This window comes from Dreissena polymorpha, chromosome 13, assembly GCF_020536995.1.
Source record: "Dreissena polymorpha isolate Duluth1 chromosome 13, UMN_Dpol_1.0, whole genome shotgun sequence".
Lineage (NCBI taxonomy): Eukaryota > Metazoa > Mollusca > Bivalvia > Myida > Dreissenidae > Dreissena > Dreissena polymorpha.
Window position 1 is genome coordinate 1,735,634 of NC_068367.1, and position 22,248 is coordinate 1,757,881.

The following is a 22,248-nucleotide window of genomic DNA, read 5'->3' on the forward strand; positions in this document are numbered from 1 at the left end:
AATGTTAACAGATAACATCTAGCGTTGAAATCTTGACAATAGCTATAAGGAGCACTGATTTTGTTATCAGATTACTTCATTTTACAAAGTTTTTGTTGATTTTCATTGTTTATGGATCTTTAAATAAAATAATTAACCAAAAACAAAAATGTGACAAAAGGACAGAGATTGCAAGCTCTATATTTGACTGGACATAGAAACAAGTCTTGTGTGAAAGACATATCAGTATGAACAGCACCTATAAATCATTTGTTATTGATATGACTGTTATATCTATAAACTGTTTATAGAACAGTTGTTATTGTTTCTACCCAAGCACTAACGTTGGTACAAACCATAGTGTAACCAATGTGAACATTACCTTTAAGCGAGCAGAATGTTGAGACAAGGCGTCTTCAAATGATGATAAATTGTGCCACTTAATTTTGAAATCAAATGATGCATGACAAAATCAATGAACAGACAGGAAATTGAACTCTCACTATATATAAACACATGAGAAAAACGCCAAAACACCCAGTTTCCCCATCGCAGTGACGTTGACCTTCAAGCAAGCAACATGATTTTCTGCAAATGACACAAAATCTTGATTTGCCAATCATTTGTGGGAAGGTTTTCTGAAATCCATTTCCACTCTAAAAGTTTGGGTTGGACACAAAAATCAACCTTCATTACATCCATATAAAGATTACGTAAGAAGCATTCACTGTGACCTTTCACTTGAAGTGACATGGTTTTGCATGTGACACTTAATCTTGATACAATGAATGTAGGTGCCAATTTATTTTGAAATCTTATCACCGGAATGCAAGACAAAGGTAGGAGTTGGCCATGAAATGCCAACATACAAACAAATACACACACACACACAGACATGGGTTACACTATACTTCTTTCAGCCATTGTGAATTTATCAAGAGAGATTCGAATTACCATGAACACTTAAATTGATTGACTACCTGTCCTTTGAAGTTACAAAATATTGCTGGACTAAGCATTCTTTTTGTTACCTAATCCATGATCCACTGTTTTATTGTGCACACTATATATGTCCTTCCTCCATTTTCACTGGGAGTTTGATATTACCATGGAAACTAAAATTGACTGACATCCAGTCTTATGAGGGTATAATTATGCTGGACTGAGCACACTTTTTGTGGACTCGATCCATGGACCACTGTTTTATCGGTGTACACCAGTGCTTTTCATACTAATGATAAAGTGGTGGAAAGATAAAAAAAAACGGAATTCTTTCTTAACCCCCTTGAAGCTGAAATGATTTTTGGAAACATAATTTTAGCTATATTTTTTTAACTTTGGTTGAAAATTAAACACAATTTTTAGAGATATATGCAGTTGACAACAACTAAATATACACGTTAAGTCTGTATTACTCACCGTTGACAAGACTCTGTATAAGCCAGGAGTACCAGCTCTTGTGCTGCACGTACATCAGCGAGTATCCCGCCCCACCGAGACACAGCGGGTACAGCACGTAGGACAGGTACTTCATAGCCTGAAAACACACACACATACATATGACCCACGTCATGTTAAAAGGCCCTTATGCCATACACCACACCTACATATGACCCACGTCATGTGAAAATGGCTCTTATGCCATACACCAAGCCTAAATATGACCCAGGTTATGCGAAAATGGCTCTTATGCCATACAACACGCCTTAATATGACCCTCATCATGCAAAAATGGCTCTTATACCATACACCACACCTACATATGACCCACATCATGTGAAAATGGGTCTTATGACCCAAGTCATGCGAATATGGCTCTTTTGACATTCACGGCCATCATAGCATATGTGCAGAATGGTCTGAAGTTTCCCTGTCCACTTATGACACCATAAAACATTGCGTTACTTTATAGTGGACAGAGTAGCTCCTGACTAGACTGTGCCAATTTAAGCCATATGGGAGTAAATTTGTTAATTGGTGTCTCTTATTTGAACATTAACAAAACAAGATGTGTTTGTGAAACACTATGTCCCCTCCATATATTTGACCTTTGACCTTGACCTTGAAGGATGACCTTGACCTTTCACTACTCAAAATGTGCAGCTCCATGAGATACACATGCATTCCCAATATCAAGTTGCTATCTTCAATAATGCAAAATTTGACTTTTGACCTTGAAGGATGACCTTGACCTTTCACCAATCAAAATGTGCAGCTCCATCAGATACACATGCATGCCAAAATATCAAGTTGCTATCTTCAATATTGCAAAAGTTATGGCCAATGTTAAAGTTTGACACAAACAAACCAACAAAGCAACAGTGCAACAAACCAACAGACAGGGCAAAAATAAAATGTTCCCCAGTCAAATCACACACAAAAATTTAATGACTTAATTTAAATAAATGAAAAGACGTTACTATAATGTGATTATTTGCTGTTATGAGGAAGGTATTATTGCACGCAAACTGTCAACCAGAATTGTTAAAGTACCATTACTCATTACTTGATATAATTGATTAAATGGCAGGGCTGAGTTATGTGGTTTTGTCAGCAACCTCATATAATGACATGAAAGATTTGTGTGAAGTTTCCACTGAGTATTTTTAGTTACAGATATATGTTCTTGAATACAAATTCAATCAAGCGCTGAGTGGACAAGTACAACAATAAGGTTCATTGTACTTGCACAGTTTAAAATATACACATAGGCAACAGATAAAATATTGTTTGTATTGGAAATAAATTAGTCCAAATAAATAAATAAAAATTAATTGTAGAAATTAGATAAGGGACATTTCTTTCCTGTATGTAAATTTGAGGAAAATCATAAAACCTCCATAGCAAATAAATAGATAGACACTAATTTACTTACCTGAGAGTCAAATTGTGCCGTTTCCAATTCCTTTGCAGAACTTGTTCCCAGCTTTGAAACAAAACATCAATGTATTCAATATTAAAAAATTTATAAATGTTTTTTTAAAAATGGTTTTTAGTTTATTAATTTGTGATTTCCAGTGTTTGGAGTTTATCAGCCCCACATTTTGGCATGATCTGAACGGTTCAGTTGTGGGCTTCACACCACCAAAAGTTGGCCAAAACAGGTTGAATTATTTATAAAGTTGTTTTTTTCTAGCACTTAAGTTAATTTAAGCCCAAGGGATCTAAGAATCATAAATGGTTAATGTTAAAACTTTCATTTAGGCTTTCAATCAGTTTATAAGAGCTTTTGATTACCTGTTTGTTGGCTAATGCATACACTTTCTTTTCATCTTATAACCCCACTAATACCAGGAGGTTTGATCCCCATTGTAAGGTGTTCTTAAAAGCTCCACTAGAGACACAAAGAACTTGTTCCAGGAAACAGACTCAAGAGCGATTCAAATAAGCCTGAGACTTGCTATGCAATCGAGCTAATATAAATAGGTTTAAACCAACCACACTAATCTAACAAGAGGGCCAAGATGGCCCTAGTTCACTCACCTTTTTGAACTCAACCAACATATCATTAAGACAAACATTTTGACAAAGTTACATGAAGATTGGGCATATGAAATGTGACTTCTACAGTGTTTACAAGGTTTTTCTTTTTTTGGACCTAGTGACCTAGTTTTTGACCCAGCATGACCAAGTTTTGAACTCAATCGAGGTATCATTGGGACAAATCTTCTGACCAACAAGTTTCATGAAGATCGGACAAGAAATGTTGCCTGTAGAGTATATACAAGGTTTCTATGTAGCCAAATAAGGAAAACTGCCCCGCCCACTGACTGCCATGTTTTTCAACGGACCAGAACCACTTTTGAACTTAAACCAACATATCATTAAGACAAACATTTTAACAAAGTTACATGAAGATTGGACATGAAATGTGACTTCTACAGTGTTTACAATGTTTTTCTTTTTTTTTACCTATTGACCTAGTTTTTGACCCAGCATGACCCAGTATCGAAATTGATTGAGGTATCATTGGGACAAATCTTCTGACCAAGTTTCATGAAGATTGGACAAGAAATAAGACCTCTAGAGTGTTTACAAGGTTTCTCTATAGCCAAATAAGAAAAACTGCCCCGTCCACTGGCAGCCATGTTTTTCAACGGACCGGAACCACTTTTGAACTCAACCAACATATCATTAAGACAAACATTTTGACAAAGTTACATGAAGATTGGGCATTAAAAGTGTCTTCTACAGTGTTTACAAGGTTTTTCTTCTTTTTTTACCTAACGACCTAGTTTTTGACCCAGCATGACCCGTTTTCGAACTCGATTGAGGTATCATTGGGAGAAAATCTTCTCACCAAGTTTCATGAAGATCGGACAAGAAATGTGGCATCTAGAGTGTTAACAAGGTTTCTCTATAGCCAAATAAGAAAAACTGCCCTTCCCACTGGCGGCCATGTTTTTCAACGAACCATAACCACTTTTGTACTTAACCAACATATCATTAAAACAAACATTTTGACAAAGTTACATGAAGATTGGTCATGAAATGTGACTTCTACAGTGTTTACAAGGTTATTCTTTTTTTTTGACCTAGTGACCTAGTTTTTGACCCAGCATGACCCAGTTTCGAACTCAATCAAGATATCATTGGGACAAATTTTCGGACCAAGTTTCATGAAGATCAGACAAGAAATGTGGCCTCTAGAGTGTTTACAAACTAAATGTGGACGATGGACGGACGGAAATACGACGGACAAAGACCGATCACAAAAGCTCACCTGAGCAATCAGGTGAGCTAAAAATCGAAAGGGTGTTAAAATCTGTAATATATTTTCAATGTAGTCATAAACAAACAAACAAATTAGTTTCTAACAGCATTAAATTATTTTTTTTCAATGTATTTGATCCTTGTGATTAAGTTTGTAAACCCATATGACTCAGTTTTGACCTTGACCTGTGTGATGTGAGCAAGTGCCATTAAAAAGTGTGCAATCTTTAACCCCAAGAGTGTTTGCATTTCTTCTTCTACAGTTTTGACCTTGGCTGAAATATCACTGGGACAAATGTTCAGAGCGAATTTCATGAAGAGTGGGCAATACATGTGACTACTAAAGTGTTGGCCAGGTAAATGTTGACAATGCAAGATGCACAAAATGCTATCACAAAAGCTCACCATCAGCCCAGTGTGCTCAGGTGAGCTCATCAGTATGACGTGTTCATATAAGCTAATATAACACTGTTCTTTAAAAACAGTAAGATGATATGAGCCATGTTCAAAGTCATCAGGACTTCATGCATGAGCATTAACCCTTTGCATGCTGGGAAATTTGTCGTCTGCTAAAATGTTGTCTGCTGAATTTCTAAAATTAGCATTTTCTTCGATTTTTTTCAAAGAATACTATCAGAATAGCAAACAGTTTGGATCCTGATGAGACGCCACGTTCTGTGACGTCTCATCTGGATCCAAATTGTTTGCAAAAGCCATCAAAATTCGGTTCCAGCACTGAAAGAGTTAAGTATCAAACTGCCCAGGTAGATCAGGGACAAGACTTTCCGCTTAAACTGGATTTTCACTAAGACATATTTTAAACAAAACTTTATAAAAGAGCAGGAAGTTGCGTCCCTGATAAGCTTTAGCAGACTGCACAGGCTGACCTGATGACACTTAACCCTTTGCATGCTGGGTAATTTGTCGTTTGCTAAAATGTCTTCAGCTGAATTTCTAAAATTAGTATTTTCTTCGATTTTTTTCAAAAAATACTATCAGAATAGCAAACAGTTTGGATTCTGATGAGACGCCACATTTTGTGGCGTCTCATCTGGATCCAAATTGTTTGCAAAGGACTCAAAAATTCAGTTTCCGCACTGAAAGGGTTAATGCACATGCATTAAGCCTACCTCTCCCAAAACGTAGCTCATAACTAAAGTATACATACACATATTTTTGGTATCACTCCATTCCAAATGATCGTCATTTTAAAGGCCTTCTTAACTTTCCAAATCTGAAACAGAATTTTACAAAACCAAACTCAAACTCTTGGCACAACAAAGTCAGATTTGATATATTAATATTTATATTGAAATTGAAAATATGTACAGTTTTGACGAAAAAACACAACAAATATTTGGCCAAAGACTTACATTTTTAAAAAATATGTGAATGAATTTATAGATACCGTTATGACGTAATTTCACACTGAATAAAAAATTTATTTTTTGGAATTGTAACATGAAATGTTTTAACACGTACTTAGACCCCTTAAAAAAAGGACAATTGTACAGTTTTCATTTTGATACGATTGCCCACAATAGATAACCAACTTCTAATAAACAGCTGGTATGAATGAAGTACAGGTCATTTCAATTTCTTCCTTGCTTTACAATATCTGTTAACATTTTGCGGGAATTCAGTCCACTGTTTAGTATGCACTCACTCATGAGGGCTGATACAATAATCCTATGGACATCCATTTAATCCTAAGGGATCTGTTTTTAGCCCCATAAGGGACAAATAAAAAATCCTTTTTTTTTCTTTCTTAAATTGTATTTTTGTTATTATAATGGACTTCTACAGCTCCAATACTAACAAACATTTAAAAATGGTGCAATCTAAGAACAGGTCCCTTCAAATAAGTTGATGCAATTATATAACACCCACTTCAATAACTGTACTGATTCCAGCTGGAATAAGCACGAGGAGGCTGGTTTCTTCATCCATCAGGTACAAGAAGATCACAAACTGTGAGATGCATCGCCATACCACGGCTCGGGTAGACAGTCCAACCATCGAGTCACGGTTGCGCCAGTAACTGATATCATTCTTGAACGCTAGGAAGTCAAACAGGAGCTGAAAAACACATCTGAAGCTAATAAAGGTCCTCTGGTTTGTATACATCCAGTGAGTAGCTAAATGGTAATTAAATTGAAATGGGCCGTTGCCGTGTGAAAAGGGGGTTTATTGCATGTTCATAAAGTGTCATCCCAGATAAGCCTGTGCAGTCTGCATAGGCTAATCAGGTAAGACACTTTTCTCTTTTATGATACATGTATTTTCTGTTTGAAGAAAGTCTCTTCTTAGCAAAAATCTAGTTTAGGCAAAAAGTGTCATCCCTGCACAGGCTAATCTGGAACGACACTTTAAGCAAATGCATCATACCCCTTGATCACAGTGCACAGCCCAAAGTGTGTCCCTTTAATTGCTGTTTAAATTGAATGCTTTGAGATTTTGTTGTTGTTTATATTTTATTTTGTTAATAAGTGTTTTTGTATTACTTAGTTTGACAATCATTGATTAGAAAACTGCTTAGTAGGCTGTACGAAGGAAGGAGTGGTAATAAGCTGTAATAATTACTACTCAAAAAGCGAAATTAACAAGTGTTTTTATATTACCTAGTTGGACAATTGTTGATTAGAAAACTGCATAGTAGATGTTGACAAGTGATAAATCTTGCAATTATTTGAATGTCATTGTCTATAACCTTAGTAATTGATACATTTTGTGTGTTTATTGAATGGTTACAGCAATATGAATTTACAAAACAAGTCCACAAGTCTCTGTGGCTTAGCGGATATTGTGTCCGCCTAGCAACCACGAGGTCGAGGGTTGGATCCCCACTGTGGGAGCTTTCTTTAGATCTCCCCCAGACACACAGAACTGGTTCTAGTCCCAGAAAACAGACTCACTTGTGATTCAATTAAGCAGAGCTCCAGATAAGGGCCGTACAGCCGTAAATACACCTTTTTCTTGAAGATTAACACATTTATTTTTATAAACTGGACGTACAATTACGACATTGATATCCATATTACGCATTTATGAAAAAATCTGGCCGTGCAGATACGTCTGCGTCAGCGCGGCGTGATTTGTTGGTCTCTAACCTAACAGCGCTTTTCGTTAATTTAAATTACCGAAAAGTTGTAGACTGGGTTCATATATTATTGTCTATTCTGTCGCGTGATTTCCTGTAACTTGTAAATCCGTCAAAAACAATATGTCTGCGCGCAATTGAATGCCGGCTTAAACAAAAGCGGCTCAAAACAACTCTTTGTTGTCATATAATGACTACATATGGTGTCTTCTAACCATCCTGACATTAAATCTGTAAACCCAGAAAAAGACATTGTCGTCCCGATATTAAACGATTTGATTGCATCGGTGGCGTAAAACGTTAGAAAACACGATGGGAAACGGATGAGACAGTGAAATAAGTGTTCATTTACTTAGCTTACTAGTTGGCTTGTGTTTTCTTGTCAAGAAAAATGAAGAAATAGTATTAGTCATGAGTTTTATAGTGTAGTTGTATTAGCATCATAATTCAGAATGGAAAACTTATACATTTACTGTTTAAGAAGCTACATATATTTATTATAATTGCTGCAATTGTTTCTGTAAAGTCAGTTATACACCCTTCAATATCCAAGAACACGGGTAGTACAGTACTACCTGTATTTTTGGATATGGTAGTACAGGTACTAATTGATTTTAAGCGTTACTCCTTTTCTTTCTGTCAGTGGCAGTACCGTTACTAATTTCACAAATCCTTATCTGAAGCTCTGAATTAAGCCTTAGGCTTTCTATGCTTTCGAGCTAAAATAAATAGGTTTAAACTAAAACAAATCATTGACAGTACCTAAAGTAATTCAGGGGTCCTCTAAAATTGAAATCATCAATCGAAGATTGTGCAATTCAACATATTGCTCTTCATCTGGACACTTGTAAGATCTATACACATAGTTCAAACTAACATAAAATGTCCATAGTCACAGCCTAATTTAAAAAAAACAAGCAATTTGTTGAATTTATACGACCCCCCACCCCCATCCCCCCTAACAAATAATAAGTTGGTGACAGACGACGGACGGATGGACGGACAGAAAATGCCAATTCTATATCCCTCCGCCTTTGATGTGGATAAATTTTCTTAACATTCACAATATCTTTGACATGTCTGGTGAAAAACTATTGTGCCGAAACCTCACTTTCACACAAACTTTCCTGACTAAGTCTTGAGAGGTTTAAAAATAAGTTACGAATTTAGGGTGATTCTATCTTAAGAAATATTTTGGAATAAGCTAAATTGAGGTTTTTGCACAACACACGATTTCAAAGACACTACCCAACTACAACACTTGATTCTACTAAACAGTTGTGCCATGTTTCTTGATATTTGGACAGGATCTATGATTCAAAGTAATACATTGCAGTTTGTTTCATCATTTTGAGAAAGAGGATGGGTCCCTTTGAATTGTGGAAAAGAATGCCTTGTTTTGACTTAAATTAGGAAAGTGTTGTTGTGTTATGGCTAACAAATGAGTCGCATTCTGAGAAAACTGGGCATAATGCATGTGTGTAAAGTGTCGTCCCAGATTAGCCTGTGCAGTCCGCACAGGCTAATAAGGTAGGACACTTTCCGCCTAAACAAGATTTTCGGTAAGAAGGGAATTCCTTTAAACGAAAAATACCATAAAAGCAGAAAGAGTCGTCCCTGATTAGCCTGTGCGGACTGCACAGGCTAATCTGGGAACATGTCACAAATGCTTTAAAATTGAGAATAAAAGCGATTTCCATACTACATTAACAAAGGTTGAACTTATAGAGTTTGATGGAAGATTCACTTAATGTTGAGATTTATTTAATACTTTATTTTTTGGAAACCTTCTACTGGGAATTGTTAGGTCCCATTTGGGAAAATATATACTTTTTCTATTGGGAATGGGTCCTTATACAGGCCCAAAGGGATATAATTATTGCTTGCCATACACAGTATCAGCATGCATTTTGATATTTGTCATAAGTACATGTACCTACTTATTTCTTAGGCTAGAAAATGGACATACGTACACATGTAAATACCCGCTGAGATATGCCCTAATACTACCCCAATCCGCCAAAACAAGATCATGGGGGAATAAAGACACAGTCAGATCACTGGGGGAATAAAGACACAGTTAAGTCAAGTCTTTATCACACTTTGCATGCTGTAGGATAAAAACAAGAAACCATCGACAGGTGATGCTCCCCAAAGGTTTTTTTGTCACAATATTGCACTATATATTCCAATAAAAGGAAACGTCTTGAGGGCACAGTAGCTGGGGGGACAAGAATTTTTTTATAGAAAATTTCAAAGGGCCATAACTCTGTGAAAAATCATCCTACCAGAACCCACTGATAATATGCACATCATCTCCCTTTAAAGGTTATTACTTCCCGGGAATTTTGTCCAATCCAACCAGGGGGGGGGTGGGGAGTGTCTCACAGTCAATTATGACCATGTCAGACATCACTGACATCCAAGGCCTGTGGTTTAAAAGAGATCATAGCCAGAATTGATCATGTATCCATAAACATAAGTCCACAGTTTGTAATGAACATCAAAGAAATTATAATTATATCATTTAAAAAAAACAACTTTGACAAATCAATCATTTGGGTTATAAATAATCAAAATAATAAATCTGTACAGTAACTGTGAAAAGAACTTCAAATCTTGATAAGGAAATATATAATATGAGATTTAGAATTATATAAATTACTTCCCTTGAAAATAATTGTCTGTAACAAGTCTCTATTTTTAGTAGCAAATAATTAAAAGCCACTACCGTGACTGTAGATTCACCACTCAAAATGTGCAGCTCCATGAGATACACATGCATGCCAAATATATAAAGTGGCTATGTTCAATATTGAATAATTTTCTCCCTTTTTAAAGCTTATTACTTCCCTTAAATCTGTATTTTTTACCATAGACCATAAAGGATGACCTTGACCTTGACCTTTTACCACAATGTGTTTGTCAGAAACACAATGATGCCTACTGCGCCACTTTGATTTATTTAACAAAAATATATACATGGGCAGGTCAGATGTCCATTTAAAGCTTATTACTTCCCTTGACTTTGTTTTTTCCACCCTAGACCTTGAAGGATGATGTTCACCTTGAAATTGTACCACTCAAAATGTGCAGCTCCATGAGATACACATGCATGCCAAATATCAAGGTGCTATCTTCAATGTTTAAAAAGTTATGGCCAATGTTAAGGTTTAAGCACGACGCCTACGATGGATGGCGGACGACGAGCTGGCTATGATAATAGCTCAGGTTTTCTCCGAAAACAGCCTTGCTAAAAATAATATTTTTATTAAGAAGGCAATTCTAAAATAGACTTACAACTTGTTGTTTCGAATGGTAAACAGCTAAAACATGTACAAGTTTTTCCTAAGAAAAAGCTACTAACAAAACCCCAGCTGAGCGCAGCTTATGTAGGGGATGTATTAACTGCAGACAAACTTTCAAAAGGGAAAGCAGCCACTGGGATGTCAACATACGGAATGCAAAGTTAGAAAAACTTACATGGAAGGCTGCCACTGTAAAGGTCAACATTAGGAAGTAGAAGTTTGTATCAGAGAAAATGCCCTTGATCTCATCTGTGTCCTTCTCAGTAAAGCCTAAAAAAAACAATCCAAAGAAATAATTAATGCTTCCCAGCCAACTGGCATTATCACTAGTACCAAATTTAAAATACAAAAATATCAGTGAAACTGCTGTATGCCCCTCGCTAATGCATTTTGTTTATGAATGGTTTTATTTTGTGTGGAAACAAATTATTTATTGTTCAAAGGGCAATAACTCACAGGCTTATCACGGAGGACACTTCCCTTATATGGAATGTTTGTGTAAACAAAGTATCTTCTACAATAAAATCCAGTTAAGGCGGAAAATGTAATCCCAAATTATCCTTTGCAGACTACACAGGCTTATCTGGAACAACACTTTACGCACATGCATTAAGCCCCCTTTACAACAAGAGCACCGCATAGCCGATGCCACACTTGGCTGTGGGTGCAGTTTTTAACAAGAGCACCGCCTTGCGGGTGCAGACCGCTCATCTATTTTCTTTTTAAAGGTGTAGGGACTCTCATTTTCAATCACAAAGGAGGGAGGGGTGGAGTGAAGAGGGGTGTATAGTGTGGGGGTGTGGACATATTACATTATTTTCCAAAAATGCGAAAAAAAAAAATTCAGGGGGGGGAGGGGGGGGGGGGGGGGGGTACGATGGTTGGACGGTATTTCAAATATAAAATAATAAAAATAAATATTAGTTTTTTAACCGTTTCAAAAAAAAAAAAAAAGATTGGGGGGGGGGGTGGGGTGGGGGGGGGGGTATAGTGTGAGGGTGTGGTGGTCATTTGTGAGATGATCTTAAAAAAAAAAATAGGGGGGGATTCGGGTGGGGGGAGGGGGGGGTGATTCTTGGGTGCGATGGTTGGACGGTATTTCAAACATAAAATAATAAAAAAAATATTTGGGTTTTTTAACCGTTTAAAAAAAAATTGGGGGGGTGGTGGGGTGGGGGGGGGGTATAGTGTGAGGGTGTGGTGGTCATTTGTGAGGTGATAAAAAAAAAAATTAGGGGGGGGGGATTCGAGGGGGGGGGGGGGGAATTCGGGGGGGGGGGGGGAGGGGGAGGGGGGAAGGGCATGGGGGATGGTTTGGGTGGAGTCTATTGTGGTATGTCAGGTAAGAGTAGTTTTGTCAAAGTATCAATCAAATCTAATCATAAATAAAGAAGTTATGGCAATTTTAGCAAAATTTAATAATTTGACCTCGAGAGTCAAGGTCATTCAAAGGTCAAGGTAAAATTCAACTTGCCAGGTACAGTAACCTCATAATAGCATGAAAGTATTTGAAGTTTGAAAGCAATAGCCTTGATACTTCAGAAGTAAAGTGGATCGAAACACAAAATTTAACCATATATTCATCTATTCAAAGTTACTAAGTAAAAAAAGGGCCATAATTCCGTAAAAATGACAACCAGAGTTATGCAACTTGTCCTTTTACTGTACCCTTATGATAGTTTGCGAGTGTTCCAAGTATTAAAGCAATATCTTTGATACTTTAGGGGTAAAGTGGACCAAAACTTAAAACTTAACCAAATTTTCAATTTTCTAAGTATAAAGGGCCCATTATTCCGTCCAAATGCCAGTCAGAGTTACATAACTTTGCCTGCACAGTCCCCTTATGATAGTTAATAAGTGTTGCAAGTATGAAAGCAATAGCTTTGATACTGTAGGAATAAAGTGGACCTAAACACAAAACTTTAACAAATTTTCAATTTTCCAAGTATAAAAAGGGCACATAATTCTGTCAAAATGCCAGTCAGAGTTACATTACTTTGCCTGCACAGTCCCCTTATGATAGTTAGTAAGTGTTGCAAGTATGAAAGCAATAGCTTTGATACTTAAGGAATAAAATGGACCTAAACATAAAACTTAACCAAAATTTTCAATTTTCTAAGTATAAAAAGGCCACATAATTTTGTCAAAATGCACGCCAGAGTTATCTAACTTTGCCTGCCCAGTCCCCTTATGATAGAAAGTAAGTGTACCAAGTTTGAATGCAACAGCATTGATACTTTCTGAGAAAACTGGACCTAAACGCAAAACTTAACCAAAATTTTCAATTTTCTAAGTATAAAAAGGGCATATAATTCTGTCAAAATGAACGCCAGAGTTATCTAACTTTGCCTGCCCAGTCCTCTCATGATAGTTAGTAAGTGTACCAAGTTTGAATGCAATAGCAATGATACTTTCTGAGAAAAGTGGACCTAAAAGCAAAACTTAACCGGACGCCAACGCCGACGCCGACGCCAAGGTGATGACAATAGCTCATAATTTTTTTTCAAAAAATAGATGAGCTTATAAATGAAAGCTTGTCAGAATTTTCATATTAGAGGTAACAGAGACCTTGACCTTTGACCTAGAAACAAAAATGGGTGTGGCATGTAGAACTCATCAAGATGCATCTACGTATGAAGTTTCATAGTTGTAGGTGGAAGCACTTTGATTTTAGAGCCAATGTTAAGGTTTTAGCACTCCGCGGACGGCGGATGAGCTGGTTATGACAATACCTCGGGTTTTCTCCAAAAACATCCGAGCTAAAAAACGAGGCTCATAGAATCAAAACCAGCGAACCAAGTTTTTGTAGCATCTTGATGGACTCCAGCATGTTGGTCCACATTCGCAGCTTTCCCACAGATATTGGCGTGTACGTAATGGTGAGTGGCAAATCTTCCACACTCTTATTCACAAACTGAAAATAACAACCAGAGAATGTTGCTGCATCTGCTCTTAACATAACACAACATTAATGAACATTTAAAGCCTCCATAACTCTCAAAATCAACAAAAATTTCGTAAAGTATTTCGTAAAATAAAGTAAACACATGTTCCTTATAGCAATAGCCAAAATTTCAACCCTAGATGTGGTATGATTACATAGATTTTTGTAGATACAAAATGCTTGTTTTTATTTATTTGTAACACAATAATTCCATTTTAATATCCCGTGAATATATCTATTCATACGACACACGAACACTAAAATGGTACATTGTACCATGTTAGTGTTCATGTGTCGTATGAATGGATACTGTTGCGGGAAATTAAAATGGAAGTAAATATGCAAAACAATTATAAAAACAAGCATTTTGTATCTACAAACATCTATTTTACCAGACCACATCTGGCGTTGAAATTTCGGCAATTGCCATAAGGAACACTGATTTTCAATTGTTTAACATATTTTACGAACTATTGTACTAAATTTTTGTTGATTTTGAGTAGTAATGGGGCTTTAATACAGTGGATGCATTTTATGTTAAATGTTGTTTTTGCTTGAAATTGAATTGAAACAAAGTGGGCACTTATATGTTACCACTTGCCTAACATCAAACTAGAAGCGTTTCAAAACAGTTATCAACTAGTTTGTTTGTTGAGGTTTTTATCTTACATTGAAAGACTTTAAATGTTGGTCTCTTGATATTTAATCTGAAATGATGCAATGACGTACGTAAAAATTTCTTGAAAGGAAAATTAAACATTTAAATTACTAAAGTTGGGAACATGAGAGAAAAACATGATGACAAGAGTTACCATTAGATCTTTGGTACGAAATCCCAACTCATCTATAAATACTACAGGTAGGTAGTCTCCTTTTGGTGAAAGCCTAAAAAAATAATATAAATAATGTAAACAAAAAGCGCATAAAAATTAAATATGAGTGCAATTTCTTAACAAAATTATATTCCAAATATGGGACAGTGGATGTGCAGTTCTCACATGCTACATCTTGTTTTCTTTAAAATATAACTATTAAACATGTTATATCTTAAACGTGTGTAATATAGCTGTTGAGACGTTTTTCACTGACCAATAGTGTTATACAGAATAGTTGTAATGTGAAGTTGACTCATTGTCATTTTGTGTCATGATTTATTCCCCTTGTCCAGGAAATTTTTTAGGTAAGCATGACTAAGGTTGGCTTACCAACAACATTCCAAAACTTGTTTAATAAAATATGCTATAAAATGACAACTTGTGTCAGATCCTATATGTTTTAGTTTCCATATATGAATCCTGTTCAATAAAATGAGCCACATTTAAGGAAAGCTGAATAAAATGCAGATGTGTAAAGTGCCTGATTAGACACTTTCTGCTTACAATGAATAAAAAAAAAGACCTCCTTAAAACGAACAATTCCTTAACCCTTTCCCACTTAGAAGCAAAGTGAAAATGGCTATGTGCAAACAGCATAAAACCAGAACAGGCTGCGAGTAATTCGCAGTCTGTTCAGGTTTTATGCTGTTTGCTGCTAATCAGAATCTAAGGGTTGGAAATGAAGCCTTAAAAACTTGAATCTAGTAAGAAACGTCTATAATAAAATTTAACTTTCTAAGGGACTACAAATGGATCAAAATACATATCTAAGTGGTAAGGGGTTAAATGAACAATTCCTTAAAAGCTGAAAGTGCATACTGCACAGGCTAATCTCTTCACCAACATGCATTTAGCCCAATGTTTATCAGGATGCGACTCAATTTAACCCTTTGCATGCTGGGAAATTTGTCGTCTGCTAAAATGTTGTCTGCTAAATTTCTAAAATTAGCATTTTCTTCGATTTTTTTTTCAAACAATACTATCAGAATAGCAAACAGTTTGGATCCTGATGAGACGCCACGTTCTGTGGCGTCTCATCTGGATCCAAACTGTTTGCAAAGGCCTTCAAAATTCGGTTCCAGCACTGAAAGAGTTAAGAGTATCTCAATAGAAGTACTGTGGACTCATACAACTTGTCCAACACTAACACACATTAAACTGAGTACAAATACATGTAAGGAAGTTACATACCAAATATCAAAGCTCTGAGACTTCTGATTTCAGGGAAGTAATCTGGCTATACAAGTCTATATAAATAGTGTGACCACGTTTGACCCCAGGGGTCGTATTCCAGAAGCATTTTAAGTTTTAATCTTTAAATTTGGAAATTTTCTTAACTGTTTCATTTCATTTTGCAATAGATTGGCATCAAGATATACATGTAAATAACATAATTATGCCAATGTTATTTTAGGAATACCAAAAACACATGTGTTTCCTTATGTAGTAAAGAAATACAAAACATTGTAATTTTTAACTTAAGTGAAAAATTTTAAGAAAAGACTTAAGATGTTTCGGGAATACCACCCCAGAGGAGAGATTTTAGTAAGTTTTGTAGAGGGCCGCTATATAATGTTATTTACCTAATATTAACCCTCTGAAAATTGCGATTCAGGAGATGATTATTGATTAATGAAGTTTCCACTGTTCAGATTTATTTTTAGCTCTGAGGACCTTTATACTCAGCCAAGCAGAAAGATATGAACAACTTTAAAAGAGGGGCACCATAGAGCTTTCCTCTTAAGTTACATGAAATATTAACAATTTTTCTATCAGACTTCTTTGAAGTAAATTGTTGACAACACTAAACATACCATACCAGACCATTTCAAGCCACCCACACGAATAGCTCACCAGGAGCAATATGTGCTCACATGAGCAAAAAAACAATTGTACCGATATTAAAAAGACCTGCAGGGATTAAATCCCAACGCAGATTTACCTTAGGTAGCGCATCACTTCACCAGGAACGGCCATACGCTCGAACGCAATCTCATCTTCCATTACGCTCACTGTGACCTTTGACCTCCAGTGGGTGACAGGCTTATCTGTGGATTTGGTCATCTTTGGTTTCTCCTTGAAATTGTTTAATTTATTGGTAATCTCTTATTTCATTCAATGAGTTCCTTATGAAAAATTTATAGAGAATTTAAGAAATAGTTTCTCCAAAGTTTGATTTCAAAGGTGATTGTCCAATGACTCCTTAACACAGCTTAGTTTGTATAGTACATGTATACATGAAATTACAAGGGTAAAAGGGAATGAGGCCAGTGGCCCTTCCTGAGGGAAAGTTTTATGTGTAATACCTTCACAGGAAGAATTCAATTATATGTTTAATAAACTTACAAATAATGAATTTCTGTACATATTTCTAGTTGCTTTAAATAAATAACAATATTGAAAATAAACCCAGGCACTTTTTGTGTAGCATTTATTACTTGTTGTACAGACACTTACCAGTAAATAAAAAATAATTTGTTTCATGATTTTTTATTTCTTCAGTTTTTTTTTGGAATATATACTTTTTAATGGAGGGAAGGGACAAAAATATGTCCTGTCACCTTAGCTTGCAATTGCCACAGAGTGATCAGGGGAGACTTTATGACACCATCAGATTATCTATCAAAGTAAAGGTACCTGTAAAGTTTCATCCGTGAGCAGGTTGAAGGTTGTCGACTGTGGTACCATGAAGGTGGTTATAGGAGCCTGCACATGGGCTGTGTACTCGCTACTGAACGGGTCTTGGTTCCGGGGGTATACAAACACATGCATGTGAAGAGTCCCATTCTTCCGTACCTGCCTTGGTATGCTCACGTTAACGGACCTGTCACAACATGGGACAATGTTCTTCCAGTGTTGTGCAATTCTTAGGTAAACATTTTTGAGTGGCTTCGTTCAGATAATTTTTAATGAATGAAAACTAGTTAAAAATTAAAATCTAGCGACTTCAATTATAGCCAGTTGTTGTTTTTTTTATTATGCATGATTATACATTCACAACCATACATTATTATTATGTATATGTTGTAATATCTAAGCCACCTTTAAGTTAAAATAGTATTTTTAAGGGCCACAGAAAACTAGAGTAAATAGGTTTGGTGTCAACAAGTACCTATTTCGACTTTAACTTTGCCACTTTAAATTGATAACGGTCTGTTTTGAGATGCTTGTTGTTAATACAGTGTTATTCTTTTTCTGCTTTTGTGTACCTATTTGCTAAAAATTACATGACCTTTACATGACCTTTAGTAAAGGATATGACCCGTGCTCTGTAAAAAGGCAGGTTAACCCTTTGCATGCTGGGAAATTCGTCGTCTGCTAAAATGTCGTCTGCTTAATTTCTAAAATTAGCATTTTCTTCGATTTTTTTCAAAGATCTGGATCCAAACTGTTTGCAAAGGCCTTCAAAATTCGGTTCCCGCACTGAAAGGGTTAATGCATGTGCGTAAAGAATCTAACCAGATTAGCCTGTGCAGTCCGCACAGGCTAATCAGGGACAACACTTTCCGCCTCAACTGAATTTTTGCTAAGAAGACACTTTCTTTAGACGAAAAATATTATAAAAGCGGAAAGAGTCGTCCCTGATTAGCATATGCAGACTGCACAGGCTAATCTGGGACAAAACGTAAGGCACATGCATTAATCTCTCTTTTAACAGAGCACAGTCGCTATGTAATTTCAAATCAATTTGAATAACAAGAGGGCCATGATGGCCCTGTATCGCTCCACTGTTTTTTTATGCGAAAAAAACACGGAATGCGCATGGGTTGTAATGTACTCAAGCATGTGACTTTCTCTGTCTATCCCTCACTGGGCGCTTAAAGTTGGAAGGGTGAGCATTTTTATATATGGAAAAAGTTACTACCGTGTTAACTAAACAGACTAAAAAGCCCGGGAATTGTTCCTTTGAAGCACAGTCCCATTGCTTATAACGTAGGTACATTTATCTCTCCAAAAGATATTGTCATTCTTTCTATTTCACATATTTTTAGATGCTGAAGATCAAATATACGCATTTGATTTGAAATAGATTCACAAGACCCATAGGAATCAAAATGCCTTAACCCTTTACCAAACGACACATTTTGGACTTTCCCAATTTGAAAAATGTTGCAGATGACAATTAAATTGTAATAGAATATTAAGGAAATAATCAGGTAGGGTAGAAATAATTGTAATAAAAGGAGAAATTGCTCATCTTGAGCAATTTCTCATTTTATCATAATTATTTATAAAGTCGTCGGCTATAAACCCGTAAAATCCTGTTGGTGTTTGGTAAAGGGTTAATAATCTCTGGTTCCTTCTTAGAGCCTTTCACACATTTATAACAAATACAATAGTAGCATCTTTCTTTGTAAAGAATCATCTAAAAAAAGGGCTGTTTGTAAAACATGCATGCCCCCCCCCCCCCCCATATGAGCTGTCAGTTGTACTGGCAGCCATTGAGTGAATACGTTTTTTGGCACTGTGACCTTGACCTTTGACCTAGTGACCAAATCAATAGGGGTCCATCTGTGAGTCATGATTAATGTACCTATGAAGTTTCATGATCCTAGGCGTAAGCTTTCTTTAGTTATCATCCGGAAACCATTTTACTGTGTGAAGTCACCGTGACCTTGACCTTTGACCTAGTGACCTGAAAGTCAATAGGGGTCATCTGCGAGTCATGATAAATGTACCTATGAAGTTTCATGATCCTAGGCGTAAGCGCTCTTGAGTTATCATCCGGAACAGTGCCCCAGATAAGCTGCGTATCTGCGTCTTTCACCCTATTAAAATGTTTAAAAACGCAAAGAAATACAATATCATGCGTATTGAAAACGCAACCAATTTGACTTTTACGCAAATTCGTCAAATTTGATGCGTACAATAGCTTCGATCGAAAATGCTTTGCTCATTTTCGGTATTTTCTCTTTGGAATTATTTTCGAAACGCGGCGACGCTTTTATTCAGAAAGCGCCTGGATGACGGAGCAGGAAATCAGTCAAAGTTATTTAAACGCTCTGTGGACTAGAGTTCATAACTTAATTACAGCGTTTACGACAACATACATGCGTTTTCAATCTGATTTAATCCGTCGCTCATTGTGCATGTATTTGTAAAGCGTCTGTTCTTTCAGTTTCTACTACAATGCGAAATAAAAATGTCTAAGAGAGGTCGAAAGACGTCCGCGATTGTTGCGCCAAAATATCAGTCGATCACAAACTTTTTGAACCAAGAAAGCAAGAGCCAATAAATGCCGAATCATTCGTGTTAACATTCTTTTTAAGTTTAAAGTTTATATTATGGAATGTTTCAAGGGTTAAAGATGTTATGAAACATCTGTTTATTAAAGTTAATTATAATTGTTTACAGTTTTATTGAATCAATACAAGTATGCAGCTTCAACAGATGAAAAGCAGAAATGATTATAAGGTATGCAATTATATAACTAAGTTTACCCTATTTCAAGAATGAAATCACCCTATTTTTCAAAATCAATGGGTGAAAACCCTATTTCCCAAATAATTATCTGGGGCACTGCCGGAAACCATTTTACTATTTCGAGTCACTGTGACCTTTGACCTAGTGACCTGAAAATCAATAGGGGTAATCTGCGAGTCATGATCCATGTACCTATGAAGTTTCATGATCCTAGGAATAAGCGTTCTTGAGTTATCATCCAGAAAACATTTAACTATTTCGGGTCACAGTGACCTTGACCTATCACCTGAGAATCAATAGGGGTCATTTGCGAATCATGATCAATGCACCTATGAAGTTTCATGATCCTAGGCATAAAACGTTCTTGAGTCATCATCCGGAAACCATTTTACTATTTCCGGTCACTGTGACCTTGACCTTTGACCTAGTGACCTGAAAATCAATAGGGGTCATCTGCGAGTCATCTGCGAGTCATAATCAATGTACCTCTGAAGTTTCATGATCATAGCCATAAGCGTTCTTGAGTTATCATCCGGAAATTATTTTACTATTTCGGGTCACCGTGACCTTGACCTTTGACCTAGTGACCTCAAAATCAACATGTGCAAAACAATAAACACCCTCTTCTTCGAAGAGGGGCATAAATATAATTAACAACCCACACATCCCTTAGACCAACAGGCCTGAGAATATTATGATAATCGAAAGATTATGTCTTATATTTATAAATGTATTTAATTTAGTAATACATTTGATCAATTCATAACTTATATTAAGAAAATTATAAAATGATCAGAAATTTATATGGATCGTTGAGCAATTGACAATCATATCTCCACAATTCATGAGTCACAATTCACAAATGGAACATTGAATCATTCGTTATTAAAAAGCAGCATAGACGATAGTTAAAAACATTGCACTTCATTAATTACACTACCTCTTGGATACAAAGTTTGAGTTTACAATGCAGTATCATATATTGACTTTTCTGGAAACAATTATGTTCATGGAAGTTGTGTTTTAAAATCAATAAGATATTATTAAACTGGTTTAAACACTACAAAAAAGACATTAAATAAACATGTCGCCCGAAAATTTTTTATCAGGATATATGGTCACTTTCGACATATTTAAATAAATCCCGACTTTTTCCAGTTTATAAGAAAAACATTCAGAACACATGTTCTTACTTCAATGATCTTTGTAAGCAGTCACCATCTGATCTAAAATAGCACTTAATGACAGGGTTTTATCTCATGTTTACAAGATGTTGTTGTTGTTGTTGGTCACAGCCACACGGCCGCAGTAATCTCCCCTGGTAAATGTCATATGTTCTGTTTTGTGACCTCCCGGGACAGTGTCAAATTTGAGCCTTGGGGAGTTATTTGAAAAAATTTGGTAGAGAACTATTAGATATCACAACATACCAAATTTAGTAGCCCTAGGCTCTATAATTAAGAACAAGAAGATTTTTGAAGTTTGCACATAATAGGCCTTATTTAAGCATATGTTCATTTTTGTGACCCCTGGGGCAAGGTCAAATTTGTTCCCAGGGGCATAATTTGAACAAACTAAGTAGAGAACTATTAGATGTCACTACCTACCAAATTTGATAGAAATAGGCCCAATTGTTATGGACAAGAAGATTTTTATAGTTTGCACAAAATGGGCCCAATATAAGCATATGTTCAATTTTGTGACCCCTGGGGAACGGTCAAATTTGATCCCAGGGGCTTAATTTGAACAAACTTGGTAGAGGACTATAAGATGTCATTACATACCAAATTTGGTAGCCCTATGCCATACGGTTATGGACAAGAAGATTTTTAAAGTTTGCACAAAATAGGACTTATATTAGCAAATTTTCGATTTTTTGACCCCCCATGGCGGGGTCAAATTTGA

The 22,248-nt window shown here is 36.1% G+C and overlaps 2 protein-coding genes across 4 annotated transcripts in view; one reads left to right on the top strand and one right to left on the bottom strand.

Moving 5' to 3' along the window:
• LOC127856222 (lipid scramblase CLPTM1L-like) overlaps nt 1-22,248 on the bottom strand; it is a 53,287-nt gene that overhangs the window by 19,421 nt on the left and 11,618 nt on the right. For all 3 annotated transcript variants that reach the window (XR_008037914.1, XM_052392301.1, XM_052392300.1), the window contains exons 4-12: nt 17,557-17,743; nt 16,862-16,995; nt 14,857-14,929; nt 13,897-14,014; nt 11,276-11,370; nt 6,583-6,771; nt 5,861-5,926; nt 2,855-2,905; nt 1,399-1,516 (exon numbers count right to left, since the gene is read on the bottom strand). Coding sequence is in view for 2 of the 3 variants with exons in the window: in XM_052392301.1 (XP_052248261.1) it covers nt 1,399-1,516; nt 2,855-2,905; nt 5,861-5,926; nt 6,583-6,771; nt 11,276-11,370; nt 13,897-14,014; nt 14,857-14,929; nt 16,862-16,995; nt 17,557-17,743 (1,031 nt within the window). In the remaining variant the exon portion in view is untranslated. The remainder of the gene's footprint in view (nt 1-1,398; nt 1,517-2,854; nt 2,906-5,860; nt 5,927-6,582; nt 6,772-11,275; nt 11,371-13,896; nt 14,015-14,856; nt 14,930-16,861; nt 16,996-17,556; nt 17,744-22,248) is intronic.
• Nucleotides 1-22,248, top strand: part of LOC127856221 (heat shock 70 kDa protein 12A-like) — a 138,404-nt gene that overhangs the window by 3,373 nt on the left and 112,783 nt on the right. The gene's annotated exons all lie outside the window — the stretch shown is intronic.